This window comes from Camelus dromedarius, chromosome 1 (genome assembly GCF_036321535.1).
Source record: "Camelus dromedarius isolate mCamDro1 chromosome 1, mCamDro1.pat, whole genome shotgun sequence".
In the NCBI taxonomy this organism is placed as follows: domain Eukaryota; kingdom Metazoa; phylum Chordata; class Mammalia; order Artiodactyla; family Camelidae; genus Camelus; species Camelus dromedarius.
Window position 1 is genome coordinate 73449043 of NC_087436.1, and position 22598 is coordinate 73471640.

At 35.9% G+C, this 22598-nt stretch overlaps 2 protein-coding genes across 7 annotated transcripts in view; both read right to left on the minus strand.

Annotated features, from left to right (window-relative positions):
• CDKL2 (cyclin dependent kinase like 2) overlaps positions 1-679 on the minus strand; it is a 29589-nt gene extending 28910 nt beyond the window's left edge. Inside the window, exon 1 of the mRNA XM_010982976.3 lies at positions 189-679. The gene's annotated coding sequence lies outside the window, so the exon portion shown is untranslated. The remainder of the gene's footprint in view (positions 1-188) is intronic.
• A 5731-nt stretch (positions 680-6410) lies between these two features.
• Positions 6411-22598, minus strand: part of G3BP2 (G3BP stress granule assembly factor 2) — a 73653-nt gene continuing 57465 nt past the window's right edge. For 4 of the 6 annotated variants that reach the window (XM_031470856.2, XM_031470842.2, XM_010982981.3 and 1 more), the window contains 9 exons: positions 21874-22047; positions 21294-21384; positions 20486-20588; positions 19807-19987; positions 18735-18833; positions 14560-14662; positions 13135-13263; positions 12452-12570; positions 9191-12117 (listed from right to left, as the gene is read on the minus strand). In XM_031470856.2, the coding sequence (XP_031326716.1) occupies positions 11845-12117; positions 12452-12570; positions 13135-13263; positions 14560-14662; positions 18735-18833; positions 19807-19987; positions 20486-20588; positions 21294-21384; positions 21874-22047 (1272 nt within the window). In that variant the 3' untranslated portion in view covers positions 9191-11844. Of the gene's footprint in view, positions 8893-9190; positions 12118-12451; positions 12571-13134; positions 13264-14559; positions 14663-18734; positions 18834-19806; positions 19988-20485; positions 20589-21293; positions 21385-21873; positions 22048-22598 lie in introns of those variants that run through there. The other 2 variants (XM_031470820.2, XM_031470864.2) reach the window with 2 other exon arrangements.

Consider the following 22598-nt stretch of genomic DNA (forward strand, 5'->3'; position numbering starts at 1 on the left):
TAAAAGGAAACCTGGCCAATTGTAATGCGGTAGTTCTGGATGTGGGCCATGTGAGCATATGGTTCTCATACCAATAATTTAGATAATAAAAAATAATGCTGTTTTTTTTTATTTTGTTAAAGACAGACTGAGATCTATTACATAGTAAAGAATGAGATAATAGAAGCTTTAAAAAGTATTATACTTACTGTTGCTTTTAAATCCTTTCGCGTGGAAAGACCCAAAGGTTTTCAACTTGGGAACAAATTTCAGGTGAAATGCATCTCGCTCGCAGGTCTAAAAGATGCTGACTAGCAAACTAGCAATTCTATACTGTTGTCGTGATTTCTTCTGCGGGAACAGTCACGGGTCCCAGGTGAAGCAGGCAGGGAGGCAGATTGGCCTCGACCTGCCGCAAGCTCACACTCCGGAGGACCGCGGGCCGCATGCTGCCGTCGTCAAGGCAACGACCTCACTCTGTCCCCAACCATAGGCACAAAGTCTCCAGAGAGATACGGCCGGGGTTAAAATGCGTCCACGGCAGGCACAACACCTGTTAAGGCCAAGGCCTGTCGGGATAATAGCTGGGGTGAGAGGGCACCGCCTCCCAGCTTGTACGGTGCCCAGTCCCAGGAGTCTGCGAATCTGCTCGGCTCTCGCTAGCCCTGGGCCAAGGCGTTGGCCACCGAGCTGCAAGGGGGCGGGTCCTCACCCTCCCAGGCCCGCCCTGAGTGCGCCAAACTTCCCGTGTTCTGATTGGCCGGGCCCTGTCGTCACGAGCTGTGATTGGCTTAGTGCCAACCACCCTGCCGGTTCACCTGGGGCCCTGCTCAGGTTCTCATCATTGATGCGCAGACGCCGGCATTAGCACACAGCTTCGCTTTCAAGTAAGGAAGCACCTTTCGCCGGGAGGCCTCTCCCTATGTCTGAGGCCAAGAGGAGATTCTAGTGCTCAGGGAAAGGCTCAAAGTGGTGGTGATGGTTTTATAGGATTGGGAGAAAATGAGAGGGGGAGACTGTGCAAAAGAACGCGATGAAGCGTTCCTTAAGCTTCCCCGCTGGGCCGGGGAGTGGGCTCCTCACACGAGAAGGTTCTGGCCCGACCGCGATTCGACGCTTCCTTTCCCGTCCGTCCGGGCAGTGGAGCCAGTCTGGGCCAAGTAGGAGATGAGGGTGACAGTCTAAGAGGTGATGATAAGTAGACGAGGCAAGGTGAAAGTAGTAGGTGACAACAGAACTGACTTTAGGAGGGACTTGGGGAAAACGGCCTAGGCACTGAACATGAGGGAGACACTTTGGAGATAATGGAAGGAGACGAGAGAATGTGAAAGAAATGAGAGAAAAAGGGCTAGGATAGGTGGGGAACTAGCACACATGAGCAATACTTTGGTCTTTTGACAGCCAAATTTGGGTGCAATTGCAGGGTGCGATGTTTAAGGCAGAGACTAACTCAGTCCATGACCAGGCAAGACTGGTAGGTCAGAATCATGCACATACTGAAATCACACAAGAAACAGGGCTCTCTTCATTTTCAAGGAATTTGAGGGTTACACCATACCCCTGCAGTGAAGAGACCTTAAGCACTCAATTATTTTCACATCAAATTATGAAAACTAAACATTTTATAATAGTATTTGGTTTCCGTAATACCTTGATCCAGTTAAAAGTGCCCTGGATAGCAGATACTTATACCTATAGTCAATATTAAGGTATTAATTCCTTCTTGTATACAAAGAAATAAACATTCTGGTTTTTAAACAAACTTTTGTGAGTTTGCTTAGAATGAATTAATCTTCCAGTGCTTGATCACCTTGGTCAAGCTGCTTAAAATCTAGTTCCTGAAACTAATGAGGACCAGACCTGAGACCTGGTTATGGAAAGAATATAATTCTTCAGTCAATACAAGATGTAATTAGCTCTATCCTTAGCTGTGACCAAGTGAAGGGAGCTATGCCCCGTTTTGTTACCTCTGTAGGCTAACCTGATGAACTTCTTTCGTATGAGAAGCAGATTCCCTTTAAAGTGGCAAATCCAGGTTTTGTTGGGCCTGAAGCTTGAGAACAAGAATGCAAAAATATTTTACTTTTGTAACTTAACAAAAATATTCAACAACATAAACATTTTTAAGGCACCTTTAAGCAAGAGGCCCTGAAGCTTAAAATAACCTGTTTATATCCCACAGGCAACCAAAAGTTTATCCTTTGGTGACTAGGTAATGCTGGAGAAAACAATTTCTTAAGAATTGAGCTTGAAAGCCAACTGTAAAGGAGACATAGGGTATTCAAGAATTAAACATCCTGGGCAAAGTCATCTACGTGTTTGCTGAAGAGGAGGCAGCATTACGCAGAAGCAGGATTGGGTTATTGTTATTTTTTCTTTTTAAACAGGAAAATCTTTGTAAGGAAGAAGAATAGAGAGAGAAGCTTTAAAGAGGCAAAAAAAAAAAAAAAGGAATAATTAATGAAAAACCAAGAAAAGCAGTGAAGAGGAGGTAATAAAATATGAAAAGGGCCTAGCCTTGAAGAGGTTTAGAGGAAAGAGGAAAAACAGGAAAACGTAGGACAAACACATTAGCTGGCTTAGATCTTCTCAGTTAAAAAATAAAAACCTTCATTTCTGCACACACACACAAAAAGATAATGGTGAGATTGAGGCTCGAGGGTTTGTGAGCAGAAATTCTTTGAAACAGGCAGTTATGAAAGAAGACATTTTGATCTGAAAGGAATACAAAACAGTAAAATATGCCCACTTGAGCCTGGACACCATGAATTTACAGTGAAACCAGCTGACTCTGTTTCATAGGACTTGGTATCCTCAGGGTCAAGAATGGAGAAAATAGATGTTATACATAAGCTGCTTAGAGAACAGGTAGTGCAAGGAGATTAAACAAAGAAGAAATCAAGGATGATGGAGAAAGTACCACGGAAATGGCCTGCCACAGGTTCCAGCTAGATAGGAAGACAAATTATGACAGAAGTTAGCTTAATAAACTGAAAATAGAGGCGCTGAGAAAATGGAAGTCTTCATAGGCATAAAAAGTAAGTCTAAAGGGAGTGAAATAGAAAAAGTTTCTGTCAAAGAAAGCAATTTGTGAATTTAAGACCTTGGAAATGGTACAAGATGATGATGATCAGTTCTAAAGGGTGGATTGTTTGGCTGTTCCTTTGGGTAGCTGAAGTTTATTGAAAAAATGTCATTGACTTGAATTCAAAAAAAACTTGAAGTTACTGTATGAAAAGCCATACTTTTCCAGAAAAATCATAACATGAACTACTGCCCAAGTGGGACAATAGAGGAAGAGGTTGAAAGGCACCTTTTAATCACTAAAGAAAGTGAAATGCTCTAAAAATCTAAAGAAAACACTATGGAAGTGCATGAAATTGGAAACAAGAGGACAACTTGAGAGATGGCAAAGAAACAGATTAAAAAGAGACTAAGGACCATATGAAGCAGCAATTCCATTCCTAGGGATATACCCAAGAAAAATGAAATGAAGCATATGTTCACACAAAAACCTGTACATGAATGTTCATAGCAGTACTAATATTCATATAAATTGATATTCTTAATAGCCAAAAAGTGAAACTCAAATGTCCATCAACCAGTGAATAGTGTGCTATATCCATACAATGGAATATTATTCAGCCATAAAAAGGTACAAAATATTCATAGACACTAAACCACAGATGGGTCTTGAAAACATTATACTAAGTGAAACCTTACTTTTTGTAGTCTGAAGATTTTATGGCCCTTCTATTCACTTGGGACTCAATTGAAGTGAAGTGATGCCTGTGATCAATCGTGGGCCGTAAGTGAAAGATGGTTTGTTTCTTTTTTTTAATTTTGGGGCAATAATCTGACCCAAGCACATTGTTTTGAGATGTCAAAATATGTAGAGAATGACTGTTGCCAAGAGTTATTTAACAGAGATGATTGCTAAAGTGAGGAAGAGAACTGGGCTACTCTAAGGGCTCAGTCCTTAGCCTCTTCTTTTGTACACTCTCCTCCTAGATGATCTCATCTAACCCAATAGCTGCAAAGACCTATTCTGACCAGTCATAGCATGGAGCTCTCCTCAGAATTCCCAAATCATACTATCTGACATTCCTTCTTGGATATCTATTGGCATAATAAACTTAACATGGATAAAAGAGAACTGTTGACTTTCCCTTCACATTTCACTCCTGCTCCTCTATCTCAATAGAATATTGCCTTCTACCCAAGTTGCATAAAAATCCCAGGAGTCATCCTTGAATCCCTTCTTTCCTTCACATTCAAAATCCAATCCATAAAAAAGTCTTGTAGGTTGTATCTCAGATTATCTAATTAAGACCGTTCATCATTGTCTTCACTGCTACAACCCTAATCCAAGCCACCATCACCATCACCCAACATCTCTTCCTGACAGGCTCCTCACTAATTCAGATCACATCACTTTCTTGCCCAGATCCTTACAATCCCACTTTGAGTAAAATCCAAAATACACAGCCGTCCTCGATTTAGCTGTTACCTACCTCTTGGTATCATCTGCTTATTATTATGGCCACAATGGCATCAATGCCCTTGAACACAAGCCAATTCCAAACACAGGGCCTCTGCACTTGTTCTATTTGGAATGCTCTTCCTTTAGATCTTCTCAAGGCTGCTTTCTCCTCATTTCAGGTATCAAGTGGTCTTGAGACTTTTCATTACCACCCTCTGTAATGATTAAGAACAGCCTCAAGTCCAGTCACTATTTCATCCTCTACTAGTCCTACACCCGATTAGCCACATGCTATTGGAAAAGCAGCTAACTCCACTGTGCCTGAGATAACTCTTCTGTAAAATAGTCCTCCTCCCCTTAGGATTACTGTTGAGACTAATGAGTCGTATTATGCCCAGGACTAATCAAGACTGAAACCACTTATATTTGTTGCTTCCCCGCCTCAAAAAATATAAGCTCCCTGAGGGTGGGCTGTACCTGGTGTATTGCCAGCCAGCACCCAGGGAGGTTTCTGGCATATGTTAGATGCTAATACCCACACACTGCTAAACAAGTCTTTCTTCTTTCACACATCTTGGCTGCTAATATTTAAAGTGCCTGCTTTGAAACATCACTCTCCTGTTAAGTCAATCACCCAACTGAAATGTCTCACACCTGTTTTCTGAGTCACTATACTCATCACCATATGCCAGGCAGAGCTTTGCTTTTACCTCTCCAAGCTTTAGTTCACCAACTTAAAAACAAAAAGTTAAGAACTTAGTAGGGTTATCAGATTAAGATATCACATATATAAAATGACAGATCCTCAAAAAGTATTTTTTCTCAGCTCTGAACAGTATTTGACACCATTTGATTTCTGTTCTAAGTCTTTACTCTGCCTCATTACTTAATGCTTGTACTTCCTGAATGTAGTAGTTCCTGATTAAGGGATCCTTAATTTTAGGCCTGCTAATGCTGGAGGCTGTGATTTTCCAATTTCCTAAAATGAAGCGAGGATAAAAATGCATTGCATTCAAAGTTTAAATTTTTAGTGCTTACAACCCATTTTCTAAAATTATTCATCCTTTAAAGAAGATCAACACTTATAGTTAATTTAGTATTTCAAATCCTTTCATGCTAGTTTGACTACAATAACCCTTCTGAGCCTCAGTCTCCTTGAGTGTAAAATAGGTAACTATACCTTACTTGGCCTAAGTATTAAATCAGATGTAAAGCTACCAGCAATGTGACTCATAGTCTACCCTCAAATATTGTAGAACTCATTTTAAAGATAAGAATGGATGTAAAGATAACTACTTTCCTGGTTACACTATTTTAAGTGGAAGTATCTACTTTTCATTGATTTGTATCTTTATGCTAACTATTCAGTCATTTTCAGTTCCTTTCAGATACCTGAATTCAGTTGCCGAAAAATAACCTAAATTTTATTTCCCTCCCTCAGATATAATATTCTTGAATTATCACAGTAGCCTCCTGTTTGCATTCTTGGTCCTCCTGCCATCAATCCTCTACATGGCTTCATGTTGCAATTAAGAAAATATCCAAATAAACTCCTTACATGGGCTGACTACATGATCTAGTCCCAACATCTCTACTTCACCTCTTACCATTTTTCCACCCCTTGACCCAATTCCACCCATCCCAGCTTCTTCTCATCACCCTCTAAGCCTTTCCAATTTTGGAGGCTTTACACTAGCTAGTTCCTCTAACTGGAGTGCTCCTATGTTCCATGTCATCTCTAGGTGACTGGGGAACACCTCTCTAAAGCTGCCACTCAGTTGCTCTGTACTATCTTATTTTACACAGCATTTACAACTACTCTTCTTCATTGTCAAGTACATAAGCTCAGAGGGAGCCCTGCAGACTTATCTTGCTCATGGATCCTCAACAACAAGAACAGTGCCTGGCACACAAGAGGTGCTCAATAAACTCGATAAACACTGTTAAATGGTTTGTCTTCATTAAAGCAACGTTTAATAGTATAAAGAAGCACACACACACATGCCAAGATACTTTTAAGGATCACCTATGGGTTAAGATTGTGGGAGTTCATTCTTCTGCATTATCTGTACTCTCTATATAATGTGCATAGAATGTTTGTGTGTGTGTGTAGTAAAATATACATAAAACTTACCATTCTATACAGTTTTTAAAAAGGCAAGTTGTCAAGATTCCATACCCTCCTACATAGCCTTATCTTTTCAGGTCTAGTTCACACCAAAATCCATTAACGGTTTCACAGCACTCTTGCCTCCTCGTCATGAAAGCCTGTTTTTTTAACTTGTGTTTCATATATCATGTTACTTTTCCAACTATGCAAGTTAAAATTTTGAATTCTCTGATACCAACTTCTTCCTCACCAAGACCTGGCCATTTTATTTTACTCCCCAGGTCTTTCAAATTCTTTAGGCTTCTACCATCACCACTCAAGTACAAGCTAGTACAACCACTCTATCATAGCTCTTGACTAAAATACTTTAGCATCCTTTCACCTATTTACTCATTGCTTCTTCAATCCTTCAATTTGTTTACTCTGTAGCCAGAGAGATTTCAAAATAGAATTATCTTCCTGCCACTCACCAAAACCTTCAAATTCCTATTGTCCTTGGGATAAAGATCAACCTCCTTAAGGCCAACAAGGCCCCATAGCTACCTTGTTAAATATGCACCCACTCGTTCTCTCCAAAGTTTCAATCCTTTTAAACCTGAGAGCAGTAAATCTTGTTTATTTCATCATTTATCAACAGTACCTAGAAGAGTGCCTGGCTCTTAGGAGCTCAATAGTTAATGAATTAAATGAGCCAATGAAAGTTAATCAGAATAGCAGGAACAAGACCTCCTGCACCTGAAAAATGGATAGGAGAGAGACACAGAGAAAGTATTCAGCAGAACAGATTAGACTTCAAACATTTCTAGGTTAAATAGGTCAGATTAGAGCTGTTCATTATCAGAGAACCAGGCATGCATAAGTCACTTAGAAAGAGAAAATAGTTTTGGACCTCTGGGTTTTGAATTATCTATGACTTCAAAAGGTAACAAGGTAAAAAAGGGTTTAAAAAAATGTGTTTGAAACACAGGATAGGTAGACAGTAAAATCAGCTAACTGAGAAACAGTATCAGGTAACAGTTGCTGAGGGTCCAACACATTGTTTTAGATAGTTCCTAAAACCATTCAGAGAAGTGTGTGTGTGTGTAGGAGGCAGGCAGTGAAGGTTTCAGGGCAACAACAGTGAGTACACAAAACAGGAGCAGTTAGAATATTGTCACAAAGCTGAAGCATTCCAAGCAGACAGCTAGCTTTACCAAAACACTTAAGAGATCAAGGACAAAGAGTAGTTAATCTTTCTGTGAATGTTTCACTCTAAATCTGCCATTTATTTTGCCCAGTATTTAGTAATGTTAAAAATAGACTTCATTTCCTGTAATTCTGAAGCATAAGGTGTGTATACACACACACACACTACATAAATAGACTGGAAGATTTTAGTCTTTGTCAAAAATACCTAGAAATGTCATTACTTGGAAATTCTCAGACTTAAGGATGCAAATAGTTTTAAACAACTACTCTCTACATGAAACCTACTGAAATCTATCACAAAGGGCAATCTCAGGATGTGATAAATAATTCATTTATCCAAGAATTTGAAATACTTTGTAACTGCCATTAAACTGATCGTAATTAGAAAGTCTTATGAACACAGGATGAAAGAAAGTCTTCACCTGTAGTTGAAATATAAATTATCAACAAGTTGTCCTAATTTAAAGGAAAAATTTTGAACATCTATCCACTATATTTTTATTCACTCAATACAAAGACTGTATTATATAGCACAATGAAAATGAAGCATCCTGTGTGGCCGAAACTTTCAAATACTTTGTTCCACATAGATTTCCTGGACCAAATGATATTTTGCTCCTTGAAATTTGGTTCTTTTTTCAATACAGTGTGGCATATACATTTTACCCCCTCTGAAAAATGTTTTTCCACAGCCATAAAATTAGATAAATTACAATTATAATTAAAATTGAAAGTGAGTTTAATATACATTTATAAAAATTAAGTCTTACGTCCATGAGAGTATTTAAACAATAGTTATTCTGGCTTTTCTCAAATATAAATTTGTGAAGATTGAGTTAATGAATCTTCATGAACAGTGTTATGAATGTATCAGAAAACTCATTTATACTATCCTTTTTAATGAAGGAAAAGTCTAAAGTTCTGAAAGTACATATGCTTTAGGACCTCATTTTTCATTTGAAGTATATATTCATATTTATAACTAAATGATTCTTTCTCTTAATACTCTTTTAGAGCTTGGCAAGATTGTTGCAATTGCTGAATTGGGTCATGTCCATAACTTCAGATAACCTCAATCTTCCCATTTCTTTTCTTCTTTCCTTCTGAGATGAGGTAGCAATTCTTTGGAAAACTCCAAATTAAAAAAAAAAAAAAAAAAGTCAGTAGTCTGCTTTAGACCCTTCTCACCTTCCTTACCACTTATTACTCTGTTCTAACATCCTTTACCTTGTATGCCAGCTATCTAACTGAACTGGGATCAATCTCTAACAACAATCAGGTCTTACTTGTTTTATTTTACACATCTAATTTCACAAATAATCAGTTGGTTTTAGAATAATTCCTTATTTTTACTTAGGCTGTGTGAAATGCAATCGGGAGAAAATATTTTGGAACACAAACCTATAGATTAAATTAGGGACATAGATAAATGCTGCAGACATCAGTAGTTTATTGTTTGTTTAGTCCAAACACATTCAAAATGGAAACTCAAAGAATACTTTCCACCTGAAACAATTAAACTAGATACTACTAGCATATAATGCTTAACACATTACAGCAATAAAGATGGTAATCCATTGTCTTCTATACCTACTAAAGCCAAGATGGTAAAGCCAATTTGGTTGCAATAGTGTCATAAGGATAGAATAGAATATTACCATCCAAACAAACAAAAAAAAATCAGCAAATAACAGTAATGGTAGATGAGTATTTTACTCTGGTTCACTGAAAAGGGGACAAAATGTTAAAAGTCCACAGTACTGCAGGTGAACAATCACCATGTAAACTTCTCCATGTGATGTTTTAATGTTTTATTCATGGTATGTAAAGACTGAAGCTGAATGGCTCTTTGCTTTAATTTTCTATTACACTTAACATTTGTCGTTACTTTTGGTGCCAGAACAGTTTTCATGGGTGGCAGGGCAATATGCTGGATTGGAAATTTTACATATATGAAAGAAATGAAAGAGTGGAGGGAAAATATGCTATAAAAAACAAAACAAAACAAAACACTGAAGATAAACCACTTATTTAAAAGCAGTTTGAATAAAGGCTTCAAAACTCAAAAGTAATTTTCTAGTAAGAACTTCAAGTACTATACATCAGAAACCGTGAAAGTATTTCAAACAGGAAAAAAAAAATCCTTAAGCCCCACAAAATGGAAACTGAGAAATCTGTGTCCCCAAAATATATGCAATAGTGCAAGACTTTTCCTCAAACATGGAAGACCTCATTCAAGCAGGGGATAAAAGGGACAGATTTACTTTTACTTATATTGCCCAGTACATGAAAAACAAAATTATGTGCATCATTTGCTAGTTTATTAAATAGCAAACAGTTTCATAATTTAGAACCAGTTTGCTATTATGTCAAGTGCGTTTTTTGTTTGTTTTTACTAAGACAGAATGGAGAAGTCTTCCATGCTAACAAGCAGCTTTAAGTGGTCACACTTATTTACCCCACTCCTAGCCTGAAACATCAGAAACTGGTATGTACCGAATGCTCCAAGCGTAAAACTGGACATCCTTTGTCATACGTGCGGTTTACTGGAACTTGTTATAAAGACAGACAATAATCCAGCAGCTACAAACTTTGCTCACAGAATTGTTTAGAGATTCATGTAAAAATAAAAGATGTCGTCCCAGACTTAAATTCAGAGCCACTCGGGTGCTGACATCAGTTCAAGAATTGTGCAAAATGAATGACAGTTCCCTGCCCCCCAAATAGAAAATGCAAACACTTAAGAGCTGTTGTTCTTTTCTCTGAAAATTGCAGTATCCTCACTTCAGGTTTACTTGCCATTTATGGAATCTGACTGCTTTTTAAATGTCACTAAAAATGTACATCAAGTTGATTGACTTTTCCAAGCACCTCTCAAATGATACGCTTCAAGGTTCACATTCAGGTTATGAGAAAAGTCAAGAGACTTACTCAAATAACTGACTTCCTCCTTCCCTCTCCTTCACAAACACACAAGACTCCCTCCCACGGAGAACACAAAGTTGTTAACTGAAGAACAAGGTAAATAATATGCTAGTCAATTTTACTGATTTTAAAGATACTGCAATTTTTATACACTTCAATGATTTTTCAACATTTTGCAGCTGTTTGGCTTTGCAGCACAGCAATTCATACACTATACTGTACAAAATTACCAGCAAGACTGGAATGATGTATTAATAGAAGGCACCATCATGCTTATTACATTACCAGAGAACAAAAATACAGTAAAGACAATTTTCACTGTACACAGCTTAAAGAAAGGAGGAAAGGGAGGAGGAGTGTGTTGAGCAGCCAGCCATCCCTGTACTGAAGAGGGGCAGGTAGAAAAATCTTAGATATGGAGCTACTAAATCTGGTCTAATATTTAAGACCATAGCATTTGAAGTTCTGATTTTTGTTATTTAGTTCATAACTAAATTATTTCCTTCTGGAACATACTTGTAGTCTTGTTAAGGTTTATGTGTACACACGCTGGTCACAGCAAGCAGATAAAATGCCCTCATCATTTCACAAACTATACTCTACTGGAAAAAAAAATGAAAGATTTCTTTTCCCCTGTTGCCTCCTGTTGCAGATGTCAGCGTTAATGAGTTCAGACTACCCATTTAGTGCATTCTGATGAGTGCATATGTAAATTTCTGTTGGTTTGTATTTGGGGGGGAGTCAAGAAAAAAGGCAAGATTCTCCAATTGCACAAATTGCACTATTTGTGTTTCCAACATTAATAGGCAGAAACAGTAACACTTAAACAAAATGTGCAGCAGAGGATTTTTTTGACTCAAAGGACCTGAATTCAGTTGGGCATGTCCTTTTAAGTTCACTTTGTTGTAGATAGTTTAAGATATGGTCACTTCTCAGTCCTTAATTCTCCAAGTCTAGATTTATAAATTAACAATGCAAATCCTGTTGTAAAACTGGGGAAATAATGTCCACCTCAATTTAACTGATAACCCAAAGATGCTTTTCACATCAAAGAAATGATCAAAAAGGCTGTGTCACATTCCAAAGCCAAAAAAAATTAACAAGAATGCAAACACGATGAAAAATGTACCACTGCCAAGACTTTGCCAACAGTGGAGCCTCAGCGACGCTGTCCTGTGAAGCGGCCTTCCATCTGCCCGGTTCCTCTCCCAGAGCCAAGTTTCTGTGCCATGCCACCTCTTGGAGGGGGTCCTCTTCCATCCCGGTCCCGCATCATTCCACCGCCCACTATTCCACGGGGACCACCAGGACCTCGATCATTGCGCCTGATATCCCTGCGATCATCGCCACCACCTCGGGTTTCTCGCTCTCTGGCAGCTCTTGTTTTTTTCTCTTCCACATTTAAACGTACTTCCCCTCGAAACATAATTGGCTTTAAAAGGGAAGGAAAAAATTTACACGGGCAGGTTAGACAGTAATAGTAATGTGGTATTACCTCCCACACATAAGGAAATCCTAAGAGACAAAAACTTTCACGAAATTCTTAATATCTATTCCAACTTTCTTCACCAGAGTAAATAATAAAATCCATACCTCAGACTTTAAAACTAACAAATCTTTATTCTTTGCATAAATACCATTTTATAGTGAACTATTTTTAGCTTTACTGTTTAAAAAAAAGGCTTTCTATAGTTTTTAAATGCACCAAATTAGCATCATACACAATAGGAATAAGAGTCTTGAATCATGCCCCTTAAGTCACTTACTTTTGCAATTAAGATTCTCTGAACTGGTTCAGAGTCATCAAAAACCACAAAACCAAAATTTGGAAGCTTTCCCCCAACACCCTTGGTATTGATGCGAAGTTCCACAACGTTTCCAAAACCTGTGAAAATATACATTACACCAAGGGTTAAATATTTTAACAGAATATTTTGTGACTTTAATTGTTCAGGATGTAATACCTTAATCTCCTTATCCATTTCAAAATACAAGTCACAAGCTGCTATTGTGACAGTGACAATTAAGGTACATTTACTTTTATAGGTCATTCACCTTAGAGGCCAACTAGCCTGTCTTGTTACTCTTCTGCTTCTTCCTTCTTCATCTTTTGTTAATGCTTTCAAAAGAAAAGTTACCTACATAGTTTTAAAGAGACAATGTTATTTTCTATTTCTGACTTGCCAAATGAATCTCATTTCCAAATTTAAGATGTTCACCTAGCTCTTTCTTCTAACCTCTACAGAACCAGGCAAGTCAACACTAAGTACAGTCAATGGGAAATCTCTGATACAACCTTCTACTCCCTTCTTAACAATTAAAGGTGATTAGTGCCTGGAGATACACACAGTATACAGAGGTAAATGTTTTTTTTTAAATCCTAATTATGTTAGGAAAAAAGCTCTTTTCTTCTGCTTAATTTTACAATAAAGCAAAATAAACCACTTACTCATGAAGAACTCTTTCAGTTCATTTTCATCAATATCATGTGGCAAGTTACCAACAAAGAGTTGATGACTATCTGGATAGCGAATTATTCTACGGTTGTCAGATTCATTCTGTTCAATATCTCCTCTACCTGAGAAAAGGAATAGAACCGATATTAAAGTTTACAGTGTCATATAAAAACTAGTTCAAAGCAATGAATGTTAAAAAAAAAACACCACTTGATATTCCTGTTTTAGTTTAGTTTAGTAAGATAGTGAGTTCCCTGAACAGAGGGGGAAGTGCCTATTATTAGTAGGTTAGTTAGAGAACAATATGACACAAAAGTGGAAAGTGAGCGTATTGACTAGATTGCTAGTCCCTCTCTAGATCTGCTGCTCTGATTATATGAGAATCAAATATTAGCCATACAAGTATTCCTCCTTAACCAAACTCTTGCCATCACCCAGGAACCAATTTCAGATACATAAAAATAGATTTCAAATAGATCTCAAATAGTGAGATCTATTTGAACTAAGTATTTGTGTAGTATTTTGAAGTTCACAAATTACTTGGTCTTTGGTTGTATGACACCATAGGCAAATCAGTAAATTTAATAGCAATAATATCTCATTTATATAGCCTTTTATACACATTAGGGTTTGTGCATGTCTGTATGTGTGTGTGTGTGTATATGTGTGTATATATATATAAAATCGAATTTGATCCTCCCAAAAAACTACAAGGAACACAGTGAGGCATATAAAAGAAAGACATCACATAGGAAAAATTTATGTAGTAACCAAATAGCATAAGAGAATCTCATGATTTAAGGGTCTCACCCAAGATCATAAACTCAGTCAGTGGCAAAGCTAGGACAAACCCCAGCTCCCATGACTTCTAGTTTAACAACACATCACTTATCTTACTTTTGTGGGAAAATTATATATTCTAAATTTGATGTAAACTATTCTCCCACCTCCTCCCAAAAGCAATCTAAGCATACTTACGGAATTCAGAGGTTCTACATATATTAGCTAACAATGGAAACAAGTCAAAAATCATGGCAACTTAATACCTAAGACAATCAAAATAAGAAGAATCAGGGTGTGCTTATCGTTTATCTGTGAAGAGGTAAGAGTGCTAAGTAAGAGACTAGGTTATTGGCAGCTAGGTTTTGACTTCTTACAACCAGTGACAATAACCAAATAAAATTTGTCTCAAAATTCTATTACACCTTCAAAATACAGGCCTCCGTGGTACGTCAGCTAATCCTCTAAAAGTTGTTTTGTCCCTGGCTGTATTCAGCAGGTTACTCAAGCCTTTAAGTAATCTGGTACTGAAAGGATTTGTGTATAAAATGTATTATAGTTAAAAAATTTTTTTTTTCAGTTTCAGTCTTTTCCAGCTTTTCCAGTGCTAGGTGCTAAAGGCTGAGGGGCCAGCTCACCTGGTCTTGGTCCTCTAGGAGGGAAACCAGGTCGTTCTCGAGGTCGCTGTTCACGCACACGAGGTGGCTGAGACTGAACTTCTGGTTTAGCTTCCACCCTCGGCTACAATATAAGGGAAAAAACACATTATGAAAACACACATTCCATAAGAGAAAAACCAAGTAAAGCAACCACCAGCAAGTCACTAGCAGGCATAATGGTAATTTTAAGTTTAGAGTATTTTTAATGTAGTATCCTATGTATGTGAAAACAAATTTTTACAAAGATATTCTGTACCAATCTAGGACTGTAGGGTAAGTTTTTATTTTCCACACAAGGCTGTAACTCACAAAAAGCTGCTTTTACAACCATATTTTTTCAATAAAGTTATATCCACAAAGAGACAGCATAAAAGGTATTGCTACAAAAATCACAAAAATGCAAGATGAGCCACTCCATGTAAATACATATATACAAAATAAAAAGCCATCTTTATCTTAGAAAGACAAAAATATATGACACACTTTCTAATTATCTAGTTTGTTGCCTTTCAAATTTAATAGTACTCAGATTATCTTCTAAACCTCACCCCATAAATAATTTTAAAAATCAGTGTTCTGATAGTTCAAAATACAATTTGGCATACTCTGGCACCTAAAAATACTACCTTGAAGTTAAAATGCACATAAAAAACAAGATAGGAACATGTATATAGCATCTCAAATAGTCAATGAAGTCCTTTAGTTTCCTATTGTTCTTCCTTACGGGAGAAGTGTGCATTTATTTAAGTACTGACCCCAACAATGTTTCTTAACTGCTTCTTGGAGGTGGCAGAAGTAACAGAACATTTTAGGGTACCCTCCAAAAGTTTCTGCTAACTGCTAAATTAAACACATATAATTAAAGTAACTGTTTTAAAAAGAAAATGACATTCACATCTGCTATTACCTTTTCCTTAATACATTGGCATGTTCTGTATTCCCAACCTCTTCAGGCTGTCTACTGTCCAAATACTTATGGTCCAAGGAAGAGACAAAATACATGCTGAAAACACTCAGCAGGAATATGAAAAATGTGTCAAGTCAGAAAGCTAGTAATTTCAGTCCTGTCTTTATGGCTGATCATCTCTGAGTACCTCAGTCCAGGCAGTGGCTCAGACTCTTTCATCATTTATATAACTGGGATATTATAATTTGTAAGGACCAATTTTGTTACAAAGAGCTATGTTTCTTTCAAAAACTGACAATTTATTATAAGTGATTTCACCCACTGTAACCAAAAGGTATATTATCTCCTATCCTAGCAGTTCTTAACAGATTTTCCCAATTCTGTTTTCTTCATGTAGTTCCCATTTCCCTCAAAATAAAGTTGTTTCCCATGTTCTAGAATTTTGTTACTTAAAAAAAAAAGCTAATGTTTAACTCTCCCAAGTTTTAAATTTATACATATTTATTCTTTTTTTTAATACGTATTTATTCTTACAAGAACCGTATCTTAATTCATTTCTACACCACATAAAGAACCAAGCACAGTGCTGTTACACAGAGATGTTCAGTTAACTACTGGTTCATTTAAAGTTAAATTACATTTTTAGTTCTCTACCCCAAAACATGTAGGTGAATGTTCTATGCCTGACCAGGAGCCCTAAGTTACAGCTATCTGTATTTCAAATTTAACACTACATAATAACTTTATTGAAAATGTCAGATCTGAAAAAGGCAATTATTTAGAAATTTCAACTAAGGGCCTAAAAGCAGAAGTTACTTCATTATGAATGTAAAACAGAATTAAAGAACAGATATGCTCTAACAAAGTTTGATGAAGCTAGTATGTTTAAGAAGTTACTAAAAATAGGAAATGTATTTTTAATTTGAAAAACTCATACAAAGAAAAAGAAAGAACTCTGGGTGATTGATTCAAACTCTTTTCAAAACAGATAATGAAAATAACTCCAAGTAGCAAAACAAAAAAGGACTTCATTATCTTTTAAGGATTTAAAATTAAAAACATAAATTTAAATAATTTCCAACATCTTACAAATAATCCATACATTAATTTAACAACCTGACTTTTAAGAGATACTTGATAAAGCCAATACAAGAAAAATATATGAGACCAAAAAAAATTTATCAATATTCCTTTCAATAAATGATTAATATATGCCAACTGAGGGAGCTGTGCACTTACTAATTCTTCAGGCTCAATTTCATGAAAACTATTCCAGCAAGGTAAAATAGCTAATATACCACACACAACTATAAGGCCTTACAATTAATTCCATGCAACCAGAAAGTATGCTCACATGACAAATCTCACAAATGAAGGTCAAAGAGAATATGCAATAAAAATGAAACCATCAAATCAAGTCAACAGCAGCAGGTAAAACCATATGTACTTCAACAGAACATAAGCTATTTAAATGAACTAATCAATTTCCAGACAAAATATAATTACAAGAAATTAACCTACCTACTTCTAAATTAATGCCTACCAATGCCCTAGAACTAGATTAATCCTCCTTTTATTAATAATCTATGCTAAAAGTATTAAGGAAATGGATATTACACCAAAGTAACAAAATAAAATTAAAGGGTTTATTAAATCAAGTGGAAAAATCATGAATCCATTCTAATATAGCTTAAAGAGATCAGAAATTTAAATTATAAACGTTTAACATTTTTGTTTAAAAAGGGGGTGGGGTGGGAAATATAATCCAGTCTCTTACAATTTAAAAAAAACTTAAAAATTTTTTTTCCTGGCTAAGAGGCTAGGATCTAATGTAATTTAGATGTGCCGTAAGTCAGCATTCTTCTTCTCTGATGTAGCTACATTACCCTCCAGAGGCTAAAGAAACCTATAGATTTGCATTGTGTCCACCTGCAATGAAAGCCCAGCCCTACTAATTTATTTATATAGCTGTCTGACCTTAGGTGAGGAACTCTAGGCCTCAATTTACTCATCTGTAAAGCAGGAATAATAGTAATCATTCTCACAGGGTGGTTGTGAGGATTAGATAAGAATAAATATTTAAGTGCTTTGCACAATGCCTGACACTTACTAAAGGCAAAATAAGCCATTGGCTACCCTAACTTTTAACTAGCAGTAAGTTTAAAATAAATTTAAACAACTCTCTGAGATCAACAATTCAAAGGACTCCAAATGCAAATCTGGTAAGAATTATAGCATTTCAAAAGAAAATCTGGAAGTCACTTATTGGGTCTTCAGATGCATTGAAAAGCACAATCAGTACTTCGCAAATTAATTTTATTCATTAAGATAGAATTCTGGTTTGTGATCTGAGATGATTACTCAATAGTTCCTGAATATTTGGCTGAAAAAAACTTATCATGAGGCTGTGTATTCTATTATGTACAAGCTAATTATGTGTACAAATACTAGAAACACTAATAGTTACCAGCTACTTCTGAAATCTCAAAGTTTCACTGTTTAAGAGCATATAGAGAGGTGTACAGACACAATTTTATGTGCACTAATCATTTTAAATGTAAATTTTCTGGTGGAATGAAGTTTGACTCAAAGTGTAGGGAAAAGAAATGGACACCCTTCAACTGTGCCTATCAACCTTAGAATTTAGTTAACTCTAAATTTTACCTAATAAACATATTAGGTAGCCCGTTATCTTATTTTCAATTTTTTAAAAGCTCTGAAATGGGTAGGATGACAAACAGACAAAAAGCAGAATACTGGAATGATCAGTTAAGGTGAACACTACAGTCATAAGTTGGTACAGGCTTCAATTAAATGGTATGAACCACTTACAGACTGAGAGCTTAGGCAGTGTATTTTTTAAAGTTCTCTGTTTCTAAAAAACAGCGATTCTTTATAATGCCATACTATTTTGTGCCTTTCCAAATTTCTTCCCTAAAATATTTTTGCTAAATAAAATTTTAAACTTTGAAAAAGGAACTTTTTTTGGTTATTTTAAGAAGCCTTTTAAATGCCAATAGATATTAGTAAAACCAACTTAATCTGTATTTCACATACCCAAACCCCAAATACCACCTATGTAGATGATGAATGGAGATTTGGCATTTAAAGTGGGTGCACTGACATTTAATACATTTTTTGTATATTTAATCCATAATTTCTGATTGACTCATTTTAAAAGTATAAAAAAGATAAGCAATTGGCAATGTAACAAGGATACAATCCAATGTGTTCACAGATTGGTTACCTGTGAGACTGGTGCTTTAACATGGGGTGGAATTCCAGAGGAAGAAACAGTACCACTAGGAGGCAGGTTTTTACTGGTCACTGAAGCCCAGGAGAAAGCCTGCAGGAAATGCAACAAACCTAGACTACTAATCATGGAAAACCACCAACATTCCTATAGGGCAACTTCCAAATAAATATTTTCTTTTCATTTCTAAACTATTGCTCTATTATGGAGGACTCCTGAAAGAAAGGCACACACACACATGCCAGTCTATGTGCCAGCTTTCAAAATCTCATTATGCAAGATTATTCGACTCTTTTGTCTGAACAACTAAAATCCACAAGCAAGTTCCTATATGCTCTAAGTAGATGAGCAAGTGGCAAACAAAACCACTAACAACTACACATGGTAGAAAAAGTAAGAACCTAACAGAACCAATTTCTTTTCCCTTTTGGGGGAAGACAGGGTGCTGAGATGGTGTTAAGGGGAGAGGGGAAGGACAGAAGAGAAGAGAACACTAGCTGGAAACTTTAACAGACATTCACAAATTGAACAAGGAATCTCCTCTCACTACCCAAATATACTTTAACCTTCTACTTTACAGAAAGATAAAAGATGTTTTAGATAGGTTTAAATGATACACTATGGGTGTCACTAGTTTCATTAGTGTAGAAAGGAAATTGTTCACATTTAAACCAGAAAAAACATGTATCTCTTCTTTTAATAATAGGCCAACTTGTTTTAATTTGGGAAATTGCATGATTCCTGTTGCATCCATGCTAGAGGACTCAGTACAGAGTGGAAGAGGAGCTCAGCTTTATACATGGACCCAAATGATTTCATGTAAGATACTAACACTGCATACAAATTTCAGTCAGGGGTACTTTTTAGGGGGTAAAAATACAATGAAATTTCCTCAGGATTATTAAAAAAAAAAAAAACCCATAGCTTCTTTCATATACTTTTTTTTAAAAAAGCATACTTTACTATGTTAAACAATGTATTGTAACAGAACAAAGGTCATGCTTCATTAATGGCACCATATATGAAAGTGTGATGTTATAGGTCTAAAAAGCTCCTTTGATCTAACCTTTGGTGGCTCCTGTGGCAGAGAAACAGGTTCAGCAGGAGGAGGAGATGTAGACTTCTCCTCTAATTCTTCTAAGTTCTTCTCCTCCACTTGCGGTTTCAGCTCTTCAGTCTTTGTTTCAGATTCTGGCTCAGGTTCAGGTTCATGAGAGGATTCTTCCAAAGGCTCCTCTATGCCATTACTACAATAAAATATTTTATTCACTTTTCAGTATGAGTGAAATAATCAGTTTGAATAAAAGAAAACTCAGCATTTCTCTAATCTAAACGGCATGCTAGTAATAATGCTCTGAAGCAAAAGTCCATTAAGAACTAGAAGGCAAAAAGGAATAATACTCAAGCAGCATTTCTTTAACCATTTAAAAACTTGATTACTCAAAATGTTTACTTTAGCACTACTTATAAACAAACCTCATTATTTAAAAAATAAAATGCTCACTCTGTGTTGTTTCAAGCATTGTGCTGCATCAGTAAGTGATCAGTTTGGGGCCAAACCATGTTCAGTTTTTGGATTAAATACAATGCTTCCCAAATTTCTTGCATATATACAGTGAATACTCAAATGCTGGCTTGGTAGCTTTATCAAAAATTTACTTCCAACAGTAATTCTAGAAATAAAAACCACCTTGCTACTACATTATAGTTGAAACCAAATTTGGCCTTGCAATCAGTATTCTTACGTCACAGGGTGAGCTTCATAGTAACCACTGTTAGCATTTTCTTGCACAGGTTCTGGAGATGGTTGCCTTTCTTCTTGTTCCTCTTCTACTTCATCCTCTGATTCTGACAATAAATAATACATCACATCTTTTTAAGAGGCTTAATACACAATTTGATACATGTATTTTTAATGTTTAAGGAAGTGATATTCTAGTAAAAAAAATTGACTTATTTCTTACAAAGGCTTTTAATTGTAACATTCTTTTTTTTTTAAAAAGCTGGAAAGCAAGAAAGATGAAGTTTGGAATTACTCTATTTTTAAAAAAGGTCCATTAGTAAGAAAAGGATAGGAAATGAATGATATTAAAGTCATAACTCAGTTTCCTTTGTCACGTCTATTCAATGGAACAATAATGATAAAGAAAAGGAAATAAATTGATGTATATCAATGGAAAAATAAATTAAATAATTATGGTATAGCTGAAAAAAAAAGTCAATAGCCAACAAAGATATATTAAGTGAGAAAAAGCAAGCTCTGAGCCAGCATACTTCCACTTTTAGAAAAGTACTGGTCAGTATAAGCTATAACAAAATTCTGTAATAAGCCAACTCTTGGTTAGAGGATGAGGGAAATTTTTTTACTTTCTTTGTCTAATTTTTATAATTTCATCTAATGAATATCTATTTCTTTTATAACAAAAAACAGGAACAAAAAGGGGGAAAGGAGGTTTGATTCAGTTACAATAGAGGCAAATTTCTGCAACTTTCATCCTTGCCATGTTCTTAATGAATAAAGACAGAAGCCCTCTAATATGAAAGTAACCTCACCTTCATCAAGTTCTGGTTCAGAATCACCAAATACTTCATCTTCATAACGAAACATGTCATTGTGAACATAAAACTTATTTGGAACAGATCCCTATAGGAAAACAACATCCAAATATTCCATAGATATCAATAAATGTAGCATTACATTAAAAGAACAAATTATATGGCACACACAATTTCTATTTTAATAGTACAAAAATAATGTAGACTCAACATAACTTACAAAATTTGACCATGCTATATGATAATATAAACTACAGAAGATCATTCAAAGACTATCAAAACTCAAGAAATGGTTACTCAACAGAAGAGAACTAGGATCAACTAACAAATGGAATTTTTCCATTGTTTAGTATGTTATTTATTAAATATATGCTTTTTATATTGTTTCTGTAATCTTAATCATCTATTTACACATTTGTATCAGGATCTCACTTAATCAACAGATCCAAAATAGATTTCTCAAAAATGGCTACATGCATATTTATACCTGTAAAAAGAAACTCTTCGGACACTTGAAGCAATTAGCAGCAGCAAAATAAAATCACATAAATGAAAATTAACTGAAATGAAAACTTACTTCAGGAGCCAGAACAAATGTTTGCATAAACTTCCTCTCTGGCTGTCCACTGTTGGATAGCAAACCCATGACCTGGACAACTACTCCATCACTCAAGGTTGCATGAGCATCCACATGACGAATTTTAGTATGACATTCACTGAAGTTCAGAGACAATACTTTGTGGTGTATATCCTTTATTAGGAAAAGAATGTGGGGAGGAAATACAAATTTGTTACATGCATTACCTGTACAACACTACAGACTTTCACTGATTTCCTCACAATATTAGAATACTACCTACTTAATATCTCTGCCTCATCTGAACCCATTCTACCATGTTGTGCATTACTGCCAGACCAATGTTCCTAAAACCACTAGTTTCAACATGTCACCTCTCTTTATAAGAAATCATGATGGCTGTCTCCTATTATACAGCTTTCTGCCACTGTTCTGTATTAAGTATTTAGTCATTCACATAAGCTGTGTTGACTACTCCTTGAAGTCACACCTAATTTCACTTTACTGTGTGTCTGCTGAGGCCATTTCTTCTACTTTCAATTTCCTCTTATTTGGTTAAGGCCAAAGCCTGTATAAGTCCCACATCCTCTACAAAGTCATAAAGAAGATACGCTTCTATGCATTCCTGTAACACAACGTTTAGCCTACATTTGTGTAAACTTAATACACTGTCAACTATTTCATGTACAAAATACACCAAGAATATAAAAATGTCCCATCTTCTC